The 18,143-nt window shown below is 37.5% G+C and overlaps 1 protein-coding gene across 1 annotated transcript in view; it reads right to left on the bottom strand.

The window, feature by feature from the left end:
* KCNT2 (potassium sodium-activated channel subfamily T member 2) overlaps window positions 1–5,162 on the bottom strand; it is a gene marked incomplete at its 3' end in the record, with an annotated part of 574,934 nt that extends 569,772 nt beyond the window's left edge. Inside the window, exon 1 of the mRNA XM_007941175.1 lies at window positions 5,068–5,162. Within this exon, the coding sequence (XP_007939366.1) occupies window positions 5,068–5,162 (95 nt within the window). The remainder of the gene's footprint in view (window positions 1–5,067) is intronic.
* Window positions 5,163–18,143: the final 12,981 nt, after the last annotated feature.

Here is an 18,143-nt window from a genome sequence, read left to right on the forward strand (position 1 = left end):
CAACAACAACAACAACATGCAAAGCATTCGACTGTGAAGATCATAACAAATTATGAATAATATTGCAAAGAATGGAAATTCCAGAACTCTTTATTGTGTTCATGAGGAAACTATTCATAGATCAAGAGCTGTCATTCAAACAGAAGAAGGGAATATAGTGCATGGTTTCCAATCAGGAAGGGTGTACATCAAGGTTGTATCCTTTTGCCATACTTATGCAATCTTTATGCTGAGGAAATAACCCGAGAAGTTGGATTATATGATAAAGAACAGAGCGTCAGGATTGGAGGAAGACTCATTAACAACCTACAATATGCAAGTGAAGATGACTTGAAGCACTTGCTGATGAAAATTAAAAGCTACAGTTTTCAGTGTGGATTACACTTCAACCTTAAGAAAATAAGAATCCTCACAACTGGACCAATAAGCAAAATCATGATAAATGGAGAAAAGATTGAAGTTATCATGGATTTTATTTTACTTGGATCCAGCAAATCAACACCCATAGAAGTAGCAGTCAAGAAATGAGACCTCATATTGTACTGGCAAATCTTCTACAAGAAAGTCACTGTCATTAACTCAATTCTGACTCATAGCGACCCCTATTGGGTTTCCAAGGCTGTAAATCTTGACAGAAGCAAACTGCATCATCTTTCTTCCACGGAGCAGCTGATGGGATCAAACCACTGACCTTCTGTTAGCAACTGCTGCAAGAGACCACTTTAAAGTGTTAAAGAGCAAAAACATCACTTTGAAGACTAAGGTGCACCTAACTCAAGCCACAGTATTTTTAATCACCTCAATATGCACATGAAAGCCTGACAATGAATAAGGAACACAGAAGAAGAGCTAATGCCTTTAAATTGTGGTGTTGGTGAAGAATATTGAAAACACCATGGACTCCAAAAAGAACTAACTATTTTGTCCTGGAAGAAGTGCAGCATGATGCTCCTTGGAAATCAGAACAGCCAAACTGTGTCTCACTTGCTTTGGTTATGTTGTTACAAGGGATTAATCTGCCCTGGAAAATGATACCATACTTGGTAAATTAGAAGGTCAGCAAAAAAGGAAAAGACCCTCAATGAGGTAGAGTGATACAGTGGCTGCTATGATGGACTCAGGTATAAAAAGAATTGTGAGGCTGGCACAGGACTGGGCAGTGTTTTATTCTGTTGTACACAGAGTCACTATGAGTTGGCACAAACTCCATGGCACATAACAACAACCCAAAGGAGGTATAATGTAAATTTAGATGACTTATCCAAGGTTACCTCTAAAAAAAGCTTTGGTATACAGTACACATTTCCTTTACCCTAAAGTCCCAGCAATATGTTCCCTTTAACACCACCCCTTCATCCCTCTATCTTATGCCTCATCCATTTTTACAGGCAAGTCAGCCAATCTCTACTAAGATTTAACTTGAAATTCTTAAAGTGAGGAACATGGTGAAAAGTGTTTACCCTCTTAAAGTTAGTTGTCTTAAAGACAATTACCCCATCCTATCTAGGAACATGACTCTCTAGGTATAGAAGATATCCTAAAGATCTTTAACATTTTAAAAATTCTTCAACTGTATTTGAAAATTTGACTTATTTTACGGAAAATTAATAATTGGTGTGCATACACTGTGGAATTTGGAATTTGAAGCCAAGATCCTTGGAGTCATAGGGGCCCAGACCTCAACTCTTTGCTTATTCACTTAATAACTGAGTGAGCTTTGTCAAGTCATTCAGCTTTATAAGACTTTATTAATGATGTATTATTATAAGGGGAATAATACCTCATAAAACTGGGACAAGGAGAGAAAGGAGAGATCTAGGACTAACAATTAGTTGGCACCAAGCACAGACTACTGCTTTACCTATGTTACATGTTATCTCAGTCAATCCTCACACAATCCCTGAATAAAAAGCAGTTTTTTCGAACTAGGAGATTGAGTTTCTGGAAAGTTAAATACTTGTCTTGAGTAATTCATCTTATAAATGTAAAGATAACACTTCAGCAGAGTTCTTTGTGACTTAAATCTTCCAAGACACCCCACACTTTTCCACTTCATCTGTTGTAATTTATAAAAATAATTTTACAATAGTTTAGATGCTTATTAAATATTAGTTCCCTTCCTTAGTTCTCAATTGCAATTTGAAATTATTTTTGTCTAATATGGTCTGAGGGAGCTCTGGTAGCATAGTGGTTAATGCACTTGACTGCTAACCAGAAGGCCACTTCCTCGGAAGGAAGATGGGGCAATCTACTTCTGTAGTGATACTGCCTCAGAAACCCAAGGAGGGGTCGCTATGAGTCGGGTCTGACTCGACGGCACATAACAACAACAACAATATGGTCTGAAATCCTTCTTTTTAATTAACTCTGAGTAGAAATCTTACCCTAATCGTTATCTTCATAGAATCAATTCCTACGGGGATGAAGTGGAAGCATTCTTTCATATAGGAATAGGCAGACAGTTTCCACCAATAAATGCATTTGGTGCTCTGCCCATAATCTTTAGGGTGCTTTCTATTGACATCTGCCTGAGAGTTTTTCTCCTGCTGGCATTGGGAGCACACAAGGCCTGCATGGAATGCAAATCAGAAGTGCCACTGGGTAAATGCTTCTGAAAGCAGCCCTCAACCAATGACGGATAAAGAGTGGTTGGATAAATATCTTAACTTCCTTTCCTGTTGTTTGGGATAATTCTGAAGCTTATTCTATACTTTCGCAAAAGGAATTGAGCTCCATTTGCCCACAGTGATACCTGGTTTGATAATCCAGTATCAATGGCTCTTTTCCTGCTTTTTCCCTACTGGTATTTTCTGGGATCAATTTCCAGTTAACTTTATGACCCTCCATTCCTAAGCTCATGGTCTGTTTCTGGAAAATCTAAACCAAGATGGATATCTTCAATACCTAGAGAGTAATGTTCCTAGATAGGATGGAGGTAATTGTCTCCCAAATTTAAGAGGGTAAACACTTTTCACCAAGTTCTCACTTTAAGAATTTCAAGTTAAATCTTAGTAGGAATTGGTTGACTAGCTTGTAAAAATGGGTGAGGCATAAGATAGAAGGATGAAGGGGTGGTGTTAAAGGGAACATATTGCTAGGACTTTGTTGTTGTTGTTGTTGTTATGTGCCAAGTCAGATCCAACTCATAGTGACCCCTCCTTGGGTTTCTGAGGCAGTATCACCATGGAAATAGATTGTCCAACCTTCCTTCCAAGGAGTGGCTAGTGGGTTTGAACCACCAGCCTACTGGTTAGCAGTCAAGTGCCTTAGGCACTACGCTACCAGAGCTCCTATGTGCACTCTGTACCACAGCTTTGATATATAATTTGGTCTGATTCTTAAGTTAAAGTTGGATGAGCACAGCTGTCAATATATAAGACATTTTAAAAGATTGTTCAAAACGTTTTGTAAAAAATATATCAGTGCCTCATTTAGATAGTATTCAACTAACCAGAAGTCTTAGTACTGAAATATTTCTGCAGCATCCTTAGAAAAATGTGGCAACCACATGAGCAATTAACATCTTAAATGTTGTTAGGGGAAAAAAAAATAAGTTCCACCAGAGAAAATGTGCCCTCTATGGATTCAGCTCAATCTGATACTTTCTACAATGAGGATTCCCATCCTACAAGACGATCCTAACAAATACAGATTCAATCACTTATGAAACTACATTGCACTTGTGGATAAGCCATTCACTGGCTAATTCAGTTTATGTACATGTCAACCAGCATTGCAAATTTGTTTAAAACATTACTTTCTTTATCCTCAACCAACCAAAACACCTTACTTTTCAAGTATACCGGCTATTGGTAGTTGCTTTATTAATTGTTAACCAACATGTGTTTTTGCCTAAAAAGAAGAAATTGAAGTATTATCCTCTAAGAAACATCCATTTCCTTTAAATTACTAATATGACAACGAAAAAAAGTTCATAATTGATACCCAAGACTAAAGCCCAATGTGTAGGGATAGAAGTTGGTACTGTGTGGTGAAATAATGAAGAAAAGATGAAGGTGAGTTTCCCAGTGGTGAGTGGGCAACAAGATGTGGGACTGGTCCAATAACGGATCTTCTATATAAGTAAATAAAACATTAATACCAAACTGAACATCAAAGAAACATAACAATTCAGTTGAGCATCTAGTTAGTACATGGACATTACTTAAAAAAAAAAAAAAGAAAGAAATGTTGTATGTGACACATGAAGTGACTATTTCAAAAAATACTTTCAATCAAACATAAGATAAGCTTTTTAATCAATGAGACAAACATAGCTGGAGGAATTTCAGAAGTCTAGGCCAAGCAGTTGATGCTGTAAATGAAATATATAAGCAATATATTGTTAATAATAAATAACCTGGATTTTGAAAGTATCTGATTTTGAGATATACATAATGCTAAAAACACACAAATTAAGGAAAGGTTGCATTGTATTATAGAAACTCCATTATTGATAAACTATTATGAGTAATTGTTACAATGAACTGTTCAAAGTGAGTATTTTCTATAGCAAAGGATGTCATTTTCAGAACTACCTGTTACATATGCAAACCAATGATCTACCTGCAACTCCAAATGCTGAAAAAGCAGAAAATTTCCAGTAGACACTCAATCAAGACAACACTGACAAGGAGTAGTACATAGGTGCAGGAGATTTAAGTTTCCAATGCGTTTTTTTAGTCAAGTTAGATACATTTTCAAAATTGATAAGCTACACAGAAGGGGGGGGGTTGGCATTGATACTGCGTGCCATTTGGAAATATTGTACCTCCCATACCAGCCTTATACACACCCTGGAAAAGCACAGATAGACAAAAGAATAAGCACAGAATAAAAGCACTGCAAGGTAAAGAAAGTGAAAAGAGTTCCTTGTCTATAGCAGTTGCTCTACAGAGTCAAAATGGAGAGACAAATCAGAGTGCCTTTCACTCCCTCCCCCAATTTCATAGTCTCCCTTTCTGGCTCCGTTCTTCTCCTCTCCTTCCCTTTTCCCCTTTAGTCAACCCCTTACCCCGTCTCTTTTCCAGTGATATTTACAGAACAACGCGGCACCATGCCACTCACCTGTCGTCATTTTGCCATCCTTGGTCCCCTAGCAGCAAATCCCGAAACCTGTACCTGGGAGGCAGAGGGGGCACTTCGCTCTCCAAATCAACCATCCTTCCTAAAAGAGTGGGAACTATAAAACGACAAATGGAGGGGAGGAGGGGAGGAAAAAAAAAGAAAATACTGCGGAGTAGAGGGAGAGGACTAATAAAATATTGTGGCGGAGAAAGGGACCGGAGGGAAAAGGGGAAGGGGAGTGGAATGTGGGAGGGGGTCTGCTTGGAGCCGGAAGCTGAGGCTGAAAGGGGGCTGGATCCTCTTTCCTGAGGGTGTGATGGGGATGATGCAAACCAAGCCCAGGAGCAAAAGTCTGGCTCTGAAACGAATCAACGCTGCCACGGAACCGCCCCCAGGCTCGGTACCGCCTCTGGCCTCCAGGACTGGGGGGAGGCGGGAGTGCAAAAGTTAGTTCGCCGAAAAAACCGCGCGGTGCCTAGAAAGAGGTGCAGGGGTGGGAGTGCGCGCCGCGTGATGGTGAGCACTTTCCCAACAGGCAGGTAAAAGATCCTCTTCCAAGGGCAGCCACCGGCGGCAGTTCCCAGGGGCGGGCGTGCACCCGGCACAGCCCCTGCAGGCGGGAGCGGGGGAAGGTGGGTTTTGGTCCAAGACGCCACCAACAACGCGCTCCTGGCGAATGCCCTTTGGAGCTGCGGCTAAAAGCCAAGCCAATAAGGCTTCCCCTTATTAGCATAATACTGTGACGGCGCGGGGGTACCTTGGGGACACCCTAGTGGGGAGCTAATTAGCGGTTGCCTGGTCTCCTGACCCTTCCGGAGGAGTGGGCACGGGGTGCTTGGAGCTTTCCTAGGTGCTACAACATACTTCCCTTCGGCCTTCTTCGGCTTGGTTGGGCGGGGTGAAAAATACGCGTAGCAGGAGAGGGAATCCCCCGTTTTCACCCCTAGGAAAGTCTCGTTTTTACTCACACTCTGAAAAAAGGAGGTGTTTTCCAGATCTGGAAATGGATGAAGGGCTACCATAAACCGCTAAAGAGAAACATTTAAATGGTAACTAGGAAAGCGTCTCTGAAACATATTGAGGGTTGTATAGTACTATTTCTACTGTTGCTGCTCTTACCAGTATTGTGGGGTTCCTGCTTTGTGGCCTAATCCTTCTGAATGCTTCTGTTGGTGATTCATACCCCTAAAAGAAAAAGTGAGCCCAGATTTTGTTCTTCAATATCACTGCTGCTTGTAAGAACCCCCCTATACAAGTTCTATGGCTTTTGTTTTTGCACATGCTTTTCTTCCTACCAAGAGCTGATTTCATCAGGGTACATACAGACACTGAAGACTTACCAGGCAACAAGCACCGGACTTAGCCCTGATGGCGTACCATTGCCCATGTCTTTAAGGATCTCACAACATACTCAGGGGAACAAGGTTCATAAATGAAAGAATATGATAGATGTCGTTAAGAATATATAAAGAGATTTGTAAATACCTGTGAGATAACACAATTATTCATGGAGAAGTCAAGGAAGACTTACTGAAAATGAGCTAAACCTTGTAAATTCGTTTGCATCCCGCTTAAGGGAAAGGGACAAGAAGCGCTGGTGGCGCAGTGCGTAGGGCATTTAATTGCTAACCAGAAGGTAGGCAGTTCAACAACTCTGAAGCACGATCTCCTACAACAATCCAGGAATTACACCTGTGCTATTCTTCTACCTTCAAATACATGTATTCTTCGAGGGAGAGGGGAAAACTCCACCAAATTAAGAATACTCAATTTTTATCTTGGACCTTTACATCCTTATGTTAAGTGTGTCCCATGGCCTCCCAAGATCAAAGGAGGCACCCTATTTTTGATAATTCCTTCACCCTGATCTTGGTCACTCTGAACTTGCTAATGCATGGAATGTCTACAGCAACTTTGCCTTTTTTTTTTTTTTTTTTTGCAATACTTGGAAATTAGCGGGTGATCAATAACTGTTTTATGATTGAGTGAAATAATGAATAAGTGAGTGGATTAGCTCGTATCTCAGTCATTATTCAATCATAAGAACCCACCAGCTGCTCTGTGGAAGGAAGATGAGGCAATCTACTTCCGTAAAAATTTACCGACTTGGAAACCCAGTGTGGGCGTCTATGATTGGGAATCACTCCAAGGCAATGCCTAAGGGAAAGGGAGGAAATGTAAAACAGAGGGAAAAACATGAGTATAGGCAAAGAGGGGAAAAAAAGAAAAAATATATATATTTGGCTTGCCAAGCAAATAGTGATTAATTTGGTCTGATTCTCAGTAGAGATGTCTAAAGAAGCCTAGAAGTGCTGGGGTGCTGGGAAAAGTCAGCCAAATTTCTGACTGATAAAACTGATAAAGACAATGAGTACCTCGACCAGAAGAATCAGAGTAGAAAGAGAACAGTCATGGCCTATGACTCTATCATCAAAATCCTACCCATTCCTCTAGTTTAATCCAAAATGAGCATACAGTCCAGGAGATTTCCTGATTCTACCAGCTGGCTGTCATAACCTTCTTCCTTTGAATCCTTAGTACACGTTTGAAGCATTTTGCTTTATTGTGCTGATTATTCAGCCATGCTTTAGGATTATCTGTGCACTTCTCTATGCCTCTGACCCCTACTCTCTGGCTTTTTTTTTTTCTTTTCCTAGCACAGTGCATTGAAAGTAGTAAAATCTGAGTAAATATGTGTTGAGATAGATCAAAAGATTTTTAAACTTCACAATTGATTTTTTTTTCACATTTCTGTTACCCCAGAATTGGTTTTATATTTGTTTGTTTGTTTTGCATGAACTTTTGTAATCCTTTTGCCAAATGAGAAAGTTGTATCACTACATTATTAGTCTGTGCAAAAAAAAAAAGTAAAAGAGAGAATATATGATTTATATTGTGAACCTTATTATGTGCTATTAAGATGGCTCTATGACAATTTACTTTTCCAAGGCCTTGAGTTAATATTTACATTATTATAGTGTCAAACAGCAAACTATGTGTTAAAATTAAAGCAAAGAGTTTTATTGAAGGAATAGAAAAAAGGAAAAAAAAATTGCAAATTGGGAATCACTAGGTCCAGAAGATTCCAAACTAAGTGATTTGAGTAGGAGATAATTTAGGGAGCTTTTGTAAGAAAATACAAGGAACTTCAATAAAAATTCAGTCATTGGCTGACATTTAGGTAATGGTTACAAAATTGGGTAAAGTATATCTGATTGGGAGGAGAATGCAAGGAACTTCAATAACAATTCAATGATTGGCTATCATTTAGGTAATGATTGCAACATTGAGTGCATCTGGCCTCAAAACAATCATAAAACCCTTCTTACATTACTGCAGGGAGGACGTGCATAATTCGAAGTTTCATCTTGGGTAAGCATCCATTCTGAGAATTGTTTTGAACACAGTTTTCTGAATGAAGTGTATTTTAAGCAAGCATAGCTCTTAAGAAAACAAAATCATATTCTTCTCTAAAATTGTTTACCAAGTAATTTTCTCAGGGCATAGTGCAGAGTCACAGAAATGAGATGCTGCATTTCTTGATGTGGGAGTTACTTTTGGTTCAAAATGGATTTTTGCCTCAGAACTTAGCATAGCCCCCATCTCATGTTGAGAGCCTTAAGTTGAGTTTGGTGTGCTCTTACTCAATAGTTTGACTTTATATATTTGGATGACTCAAAAATCTGAAATATTTAAACATCAGTAGAAATTTCAGGAAGCAGTGGAAAAAATTATGAAGTATTAGACACCTAAGATACTAAAGGTTGGAGAATAAAACAATATTTTACTTTTAAAAAGCTTAAAGTTTAGCACTTTTATTTTACACGTTTGTAACAATCTTAGTTATTTGTCTTCCAAGTGCCCAGAAGACTCTAAGTGGGAGCTTAGGAAGGGGCAAGTACATTAAACAGAAAAAAGAAATTAAATAAAAACCTACTCAACTAATAGTGTCATGGCATAGCTGTTAAGGATATAGAGAACTCCAGTATGTCAAACCAAACCATTGGGAACCACTGCAATAAAGTACACATTTGTGTGTGTGTGCCTTACTATTTTCAAATGAAGGATCTTGTTCCACTAAATTTAAGAAAACTGAAAGAATAAACAATATAAGGAATACCATACCTAGAATTTCTTAAAATAAAACATAACACTATTTGGGTATGAAAACTTAATGTAGGTGGAAAATTATTTTGCTCTTCTTTCCATTTCCCTTTCTGTTTTCTGTAAGAAGCTCTGACTTTTATTTTTTGTCATTAATTTTGACTTTTAGTTATCCCACCTGTCTTTCTGTACTTTAATTCTTTTTATTTTTATGTCATGTCATGTCATTCCCTGCTGTTAAAATGTATTTTCCTCTTTCACTCTTTTTCACCTTGGTTTCATTTTTCACTGTGCTCTTTTAATCTTCTATCTTATCTCTGTGTGTGTGTGAAAGCTTTTATTCCACTGTAACATGAGATTTGATTTTTGGAAACAGTTTTAAAACTTGGTTTTGTACATTATAGTTTTGCACCTTCTACACTCATGTTCTTAAGCCCCTTAATGAGCATTTAATATAGAATAGAGCAATAGATGAGTTTGGGTCCCACACTAATAAAATAGAACTCACCACAAGTTTTTCAAATTATTGAGCTGGAGGGATGAGCATACAAAATGAGGACTGGGAGAAAACCTGATTCCCTAGTTTACAATTGTTAAAAATTTTCTAAGAAACACATTTGAGGATATCCTGTTTTCTTCCCCTTCTTTTCTTATAGTGGTGGGGAAAAAATCCTTTTTTAAAAAAATATTCCTAGTTTCCAGTATATTGATTTATTATGTCATTGCTTTAACATAAAAAGAAAGGTTTAGTCCCATGGATGATAAATGAGGACTGGTTTTATTAACAATTGTCAGTATACTGACAATTATCTTCTCAGTAATGAACATAAGTATACTCATAGAATTTTGATGGAGATTTTAACTCAAAACTCAAAACTACATGTATATTCATAAATAATTTTCAAGACAAAATTCTACAAAGTGTCAATGATACTATCTACATAGCTCTATAAGCATTATTGTAAAATGATATTAAAAAAAGGAAAGGAAAAATTTTCCATATCTTAGGCTACCCACCCCATACATGCTTCATCTTTGTAGACAGAAAAGGGCAGGACAACCCATATCCATTGACATAGAATCAGTAAGCTATATTGCATCGCAGTGCGAAGGAGACGTGTTCTCCTATACTTTCAACAAAGGTATATTAAAAGGTTATTATGAATTGAACTTTTTATAGTCTAGTGAAATGTAGGGAGTAAATGTAGGAGTACAAATCATCAAGCATTTAAACAGAATGTAATACGTGTCAGTAGTAATTAATTCTGGCTTTTGTATTGCTAGTGGTGCAACTGGTTAATGCATTCAGGTTCAGGTCCACCAGAGGCACCTTGCAAGAAAGACTTTGTGATCTGCTTCTAAAAAATCATCTATTTAAAGCCTTATGGAGAACAGTTTTATTCTGACACACTTGATGTCACCATAATTCAGGCTGGACTTGAGGGCAATTGTGGTGGTGTTGCTAGGGAGCATATAAAACTTATCGCCAGAGGTAGCATATAGAGACTAAATCTTGTTTTGGAAAATCAGGGCAGCCTTTCTGGAGGAGATGACATCTATACTGAAGAATGAGAACAGGGTAGGGGAGTAATGTGGAGGCAGAGGCAGTAGCAAGTATGAAGGTACAAATATATATTTTTGGGGGTAGGGGACAAAGAGGGAGAAAGAAAAACGGCAGGAAGATTGGCACTTGTGAACCACCTTCATTTACAAAAGACTGCATCTGGAAGAGCCTTATATACTGTGCATAGAAGTTGAGGTTTTATACTGAAGACAATGAATTTTTTGAGGATTTTAAACAGGTGAGTGACAAAGTCCAATACACAATTAGGAAAGATCACCTTGGTAGCGGTGTAGATAATTGATTGGGTGGAGAACCAGAATGGAAGAAGGAGGACCATTTAGGAACTATACAGTATTGTAGGTGAGATATGCCAGTTACCTGAAATGAGCCAGTGGTTATAATATAGATGGGAATTAGAAGACAGATTTATAGGAAATTAAGAGATAGATTTGACAGGACTTGATAATTGAGAGATTTTCAAAGTTAATGGAAAGTGAAAGATCAATGATGCTTTCCAGGCTTTTTGTATGCATAAGTAGGTGGAAAGTATTACTGCTGGATGAGATCAGAAGCAGGTTTGAGAGAAAAAAAAATTATTTCACTTTGAGTCTTCTGTAGAAGGTCAAATAGCAATGTCAAGAATGTTTGGAAACATGCGTCTGAATTGTTTGTTGCATTACACTCGATTCTGACTCATGGTGACATCATGTGTCAGAGTAGAACTACTTCATAGGGTTTTCCAAGATTGTTACCTTTCAGAAGGAGATCCTGAAACCTAGTCAAGCAGTTAACTGTTTATACCACACAGGGACACAAATATCAGGTGCAAATTCTTCACCAGAGGTACAAAATTGGGAAACATCAATATACAGGTGACTGTGCAAGCTGAAGAAAGGAAAATGCACCTAGAATGTTAGTACTGTGAGAAAGACTGAGATTGAGCCATTAAAGTGACTGAGGAAAGGGATGGATCAGAGAGGCATGAACAAAGCCAGAAGGGAATTCAACTTCTACCGGCAGAGTAGAGACATGTGTTTCTCTATTTTCTTGATTAGTTTTATTCTGTGAACCTAGCTTTGAGATAAAATAGATCCTATCTACAGGAATAAAAATGTAACAAAATCTGTCCTATATTCTAAGCATGTCCAGCTCCCTGAGCAGAATTAGTTTTATTTCATAAAGCAACACTGAAAAGAGGAAGCAGTAGAGAGAAAATGAAAGGCAGAATATCCCATTAATTTCATAATTTAAAGCACAGGTAAGGAATGTAGAGTAAGGTCATTTGGAGATTTATTAAGATATTCCAATAATTGATACAGTTTATTCACTTCCAGTGTTGTCATATTGCAAACCTTACAACAGAAACCTGGCAAGAGGAAGATAACATTTTATCGGTAGTAATATGCTCTGTGATCTTGCTTCCTTCCTTCTCATGTTGTTGTTGTTATGTGCCATCAAGTCAGACCCGACTCATAGCGACCCCTCCTTAGGTTTCCGAGGTGGTATCACTACGGAAATAGATTGTCCAACCTTCCTTCCGAGGAGTGTCTGGTGGGTTTAAACTGCCAGTCTTCTGGTTAGCAGTCAAATGCCTTAAGCACTAAGCTACCAGAGCTCCTCCCTCAAAAAACACGTCACTAAGCATCACTCTTAATGATAACACACATCACCTCTATTTATCTATTTCAAAGTCCTCTTCACTATGATTTACTTTCAGAGAAAGGACATAGAACCAAAGGCAAAAATATTCACTAATGAGTCAACAACTCTGAAGCACGATCTCCTACAACAATCCAGGAATCACACCTGTGCTATTCTTCTACCTTCAGCTATATGTATTCTTCGAGGGAGAGGGGAAAACCCCACCAAATTAAGAATACTCAATTTTTTCTTGGACCTTTACATCCTTATGTTGCGTGTGTCCCATGGCCTCCCAAGATGAAAGGAGGCACCCTATTTTTGATAATTCCTTCACCCTGATCTTTGTCCCTCTGTACAAAGCATGGAATGTCTACAGCAACTTTGCCTTTTTTATGCAATACTTGGAAATTAGCAGATGATCAATAATTGCTTTATGATTGAGTGACATAATGAATAAGTGAGTGGATTAGCTCATATCTCAGTCATTATTCAATCATAAGAACATATTACTGTTAATAGCAGTGGAAAAATTCAATAATGACAGTGTGAATTGTTATTATGTCCCAGAAAACATGTTAGGCATTTTGCAATAACTCTGAAAAATAAAAAGTACTGTTCTAATTTGATTGCTGAGAAAACTTATGTCTAGAAGATATCACCCAGTAAGGAAGTACTAGGCCAAGATTTAAATCCTTGACTTTTTAACTCTGAAGTACATGCTTTTTGCAATATATCTGAAAAGGAAGGTTTATATTCAGTAACTGGCAGATGTTCATCAATTGTTGCTGTTGTTATGTGCCATGGAGTTGGACGCGACTCATAGTGACCCCTCCTTGGGTTTCCGAGGCAGTATCACTACGGAAGTAGATTGCCAAAGCTTCTTTCCAAGGAGTGGCTGGTGGGTTTGAACTGCTAGCCTTCTGGTTAGCAGTCAAGTACCTTAGTCACTATGCTACCAGAGTAACCTAAATCATATTATAAAGTTGCTCTGTCCTCAATCACTACACTCCAACTTCAGTTGCATTCTTTCCCACCTGAGGGCTTTTCCATTCCACCTTTTTTTTCCCCCTGCACTGTTTTTCCCTCTATCTTTGCACAGCTGCTTCCTGTGTCACACCTTCAACATCATTCCATCAGGGAAGACTTCTCTGATCACTTGATACCAAGGTGCCACCCAGATGCACCATAATATACCAACTATGACCAATTTTCTTTACTTTTTTTAAAATTTTTACTGTGATTTGGGTGAAAGTTTACAGAGCAAATTCATTTTCCATACAGCAGTTCATACATATTTTGTTTCATGACTGACTGCAGTTCCTCACAATGTAACAGCTCTCTCCCACTTCCTCCTGGTTGTTAGCTCTTCCTTGTGTCCTTCTTTCCTATACATTCCTGCTCCCTGAGCTACCTCCCTTTGCAAATATTGCCCTTCTGTTATCTCATGATTGATCATTCTAAGAAATATATCTGCCTGATGTAAATTTTCACCCTGTGTGCCCATCTATTGTTTGGCTGAAAGCCATGGTAGTGAGTTCAATTCCAGACCTAAAGGTTAAATAGAGGCCATAGTCTCAGATGTCTTACCAAGCCCTATCAGACCAGTAAACTTGGTCTTTTTATGATTTTGAGTTTTGTTCCACGTTTTTCTCCCACTCTCTCCAGAATCTCCTGCTCTGATCCCTTTCAGAGTGGTTGACAATGGTAGCCAGGCACCATCTAGTTCTTCTGGTCTCATGCTCATACAGGCTGAGGTTCACATGGTCCAATAGTCCCATGGACTAATTGTTTCCATGCGTCTTTGGTTTTCTTCATTCCTCTTTGTTCTGGGTGAGGAGAGACCCATTGTTGCATCTATATGTACGCTTGAAAGCTTTTAAGACCCCAGTCACTACTCACCAAAGTAAGATGTAGAACAATGTTTTTGTGTAGTATGTTATGCCACAACTATGACAATTTTTTTTTAATTTATTACTGTCTAATTTGTTGTATTTATTCTGTTTTTTTCTATCACTGCAATCCCACTGCAGGGTAAGCTCCAAAAGGGAAGGATCTTGCCTATGATGTCATTGTGGAAAACAAAATATAATATGCCCATAAACTAAGTTTGCTGAAAGATAAAAAACAAGAAAGTAAATCAAGGATGGATCATGGAAGACAAAAAGTGTTTCTCGGTTAATCACCTAAATATTCCAACTCTTATCTGTGAAAATTGTATTGCATATATAGACTATGTTTTTAAGTGTGTGTGGGGGTGTGGTTGTGTGTGTATGGGGGGTGGGTGTGTACATGTACATGTGCCATACATAAGTAAGGCATGGACATTTAAAAGAGCATTTTGTCAGATCCTTATATAGAGGCATAGTAGGTCCTCTCCTTTGCCAGTTAGATTTGAGAAATAGAGTAATGTTTGCAATAAGGAGAAAACATTCATTCGTCAAGGAGAAAGACTTTGAGTGATTGTTATACTACTTCTGTAGCATATAAACACCTTATAATGTGCAGTTACTATCTGTTGTAGTATTAAAAATTACCTCCACACACATTAGATTAAAATGTATTATAATTTGATAATACTTTATATTTATAAAATAGATATTTTGCTCATTTTGAAGATGATTAACTGGAGGCAAAGAAAGATCAAATAAATCCCTTAGTAGCCATTTCAGTGTAACTGATATGAAAATCCAATTTTCCTGATTATTAACATAGTGCCCCTGAGCCATAAGCTAATTGTACTTTTTATTGCAAAACCATGATGACACACACAACACATTACAGTTCAGAGAACAAAAAGGTTGCCTATTGGTGGGAAAATAGAAAGTTTTCACACGTTTTTCCATATAGTATAGTGCTGGATACATTGAGGTAACTGGTACATATAAATACATAAAATCATCGACATTTATGTATTTTATTTATCCACAAAACTCTGTATAAATATTAATTATACTACCTTTATATGCCAAATTTGGATTTTTATTTATTTTCAAATATCTCACAACTTTAAGATATAAAATGTTAGCTCTATGTCCACTATATTAGTTTGTACAGCACAGCTCTTTTGTTTGTTTTTTTGCATTTTGGTAATTTCATTGTTTATTGCATATTTTTCTATTATTGTATAAAAATAAGATAGAAGCAGAATAGTTCCAATATTGTACCAATTATACAACATTGAATACACGTACATAGATATTGAGAAAAGAGGGGATATCAGGAGGCATTGCCATCAGCAGCAACTGTTTACCCTCAGTTGAGCATCCTGTATTCAGTCTTCAGGAAAGGAACACAATTATAGGACATGAGATGCTAGAGATATATAATTGAAGTCATTATCTTTTTAATTTTCTGAGATTGGACTACTATACTTCGACATGTACTTCTATTATTTAAAAGTAGTGAATCAGCATATATACCATTTACAGTGGAAGTTCACCACTAGATCACTCTAGCCTGAGAGGTTCAAAAGTCATATCATCCTTTGCTTCTCCCCACACCCTCTCACAATGCCCTCCACTCCCTTCCTTTGTCCTAGCTTTCCTTCAACCAATGACATGAGAAGCAATATTGTTTGGTGATAAAGTATAAGTTCTGATTCCAGATTCCAAACTAAAAAAACCAAACTCACTAGCATGGAGTTGATTCTGACTCATAGCAACCCCCTTTGGGTTTCCGAGGTGGTAAATTTTTATGGAAGTAGATTGCCCAGTCTTCCTTCCACGGAGTGGCTGGTGGGTTTGAACCGCCAACCTTCTGCTTAGCAGTCAAATGCCTTAGACAATACACCACCAAAGCTCCTTATGATTCTATACTACGTGTATATATCCTGACAGTGGCATTTATCAGCTGCTTGAACTTGGGCAATGTATCTGATGTGCTTCAGTTTCCACATCTACAAAATGTAATAATTACAGTACTTATTTTCTGAAGATCAAATAAATATTTTAGAATGGTCTTTGTCACATAGTTTGCTACTGTTATTACATGTGTTCTACAAAATGCATGTATCTAAATTTTTGGAAGTCTTTTTCTTCATATAAACTTTTCTTTGCTGTTTAGCAACTAAAGAATTTAATTATACTTTTCAAATTTCACACAACTGGTTGAACAGCTTTGATTACCTTCTAAGAGATAAACGAAAGTATTTATCCTCAGAGCAATTGAAGCAACATAAATGCACTAAAGTTAAAAAAGAAAACAAACCTGGCTCCTTAGTGATCCTCAGGAACTCTCATGGAAATAATAAATATGGATAATCAGAAAAGTATCTTAAATATTCTCTAGTTAGAAGCCAGATCTTGTAGGCATTTAAAATTAAAACAAGCATCTTGAATTATATTCACATAAAAAGCAAAAAAAAAGAAAAAAAAAATGTGCACCATATTGAGTTCAGATGCAACAAGCTGAACATGTGCTACAGAGCTAAATGAGTAATGGAATTTTTACACTGGTTCCACGCAAATTCTATGGTGGCAGAAAATAAAGATATGGCAAAAAGCAATCTGAAAATGTCATAGTCAAATCAATAATTAAGCTGAAAGTTCTACCACCTACTACTTAAATATCAATACAAAATATATGAAACTACTGATTAGCATGCAGAAATAAAATATATATTTAAGAATATTTGGACCACCTTTTTTGATAAGCCATTCACCCAGATTTACAAAACAGAAATAGAAAACTCATCTCTGATTTGTCCTTTGTACTTTCATTTTATTCCTTTATGCCTATGAGGCTATGAGAACAGTTTGACTTAAGCACTGGGAAAATCACCAGATTGTACCATGTGGTATAAAAAAGCTGAATGCCATTAAGGTTTAATGGCCTTGCAGCCAAAAGCCAACTGATTTCCTGAATCAGGAATAGATTATTTTCCCAGGAGATGACTACTAAATTGTCTAAGGCCGTTATTAGACAGTTTATCTGATTTATTTAGGCAACATTTTAACAATGTTTTATCCATAGTTCAGTTAACTATAACTTGGATCTAATGGGACTTAGAGAGCTCTGGTGGGGCAATGGTGAAAGCATTCAGCTGCTAACTAAAAGGTCAGCCATTCAAACCCAACAGCCGATCCATAGGAGAAAGATGAGGCAATCTGCTTCTGTAAAGATTTACAGCTTTGGAAACCCTATGGGACAGTTATACTCTGTTCTATGGGGTCTCTATGAGTGGAATCGACTTGATGGCAATGCAAATAAGATTGTGAATGTAATATCCACACAAATCAGATAGCTTTATTTTTTTCATTGCCCACAAATTCTTCCTTCATTACAATCTCATTTTCCTTCATGGTAAAAAAAAAGTCTGCTGAAGATCATCTTTCCAGTAAGCTAAACCCCAATAGTAACAAATAAATCTGTGTCAGAGCTACAGCAGGGGTTAGACTGGACTCTACATGCACAGCCAAATCAACAAACGTGAAACATAAGTGCCCAATTAAAAGGGAAGGCTCTAGGAAGTAGAATCAGTTAGACAAAGCAAGACAAGTCATAGAAAGAGGCCCATCAAAGAATATTAAGGTGAATATGACATAAACTAATTAGCAGACTTTCTCAGACAAGGAGATTTCGTCATTGTCTTTGAAGAGCAAGAACCAAAATGCTTTGATATATTATTTGCGATGCTCTTGATTATTAGTAACTGAATACCTGACCTACAATGCCATTTAAAAAGAATGAAAGAAATTTATTAATTCACTGAAAAATTGAGAGGTAGAGAAGTTTCAGCCAAGGCTTGATAGAGTGATTGGACCTTGTA

Source organism: Orycteropus afer, unplaced genomic scaffold, assembly GCF_000298275.1.
Source record: "Orycteropus afer afer isolate SDZICR_OR568_19922 unplaced genomic scaffold, OryAfe1.0 scaffold00075, whole genome shotgun sequence".
Classification (NCBI taxonomy): Eukaryota; Metazoa; Chordata; class Mammalia; order Tubulidentata; family Orycteropodidae; genus Orycteropus; species Orycteropus afer.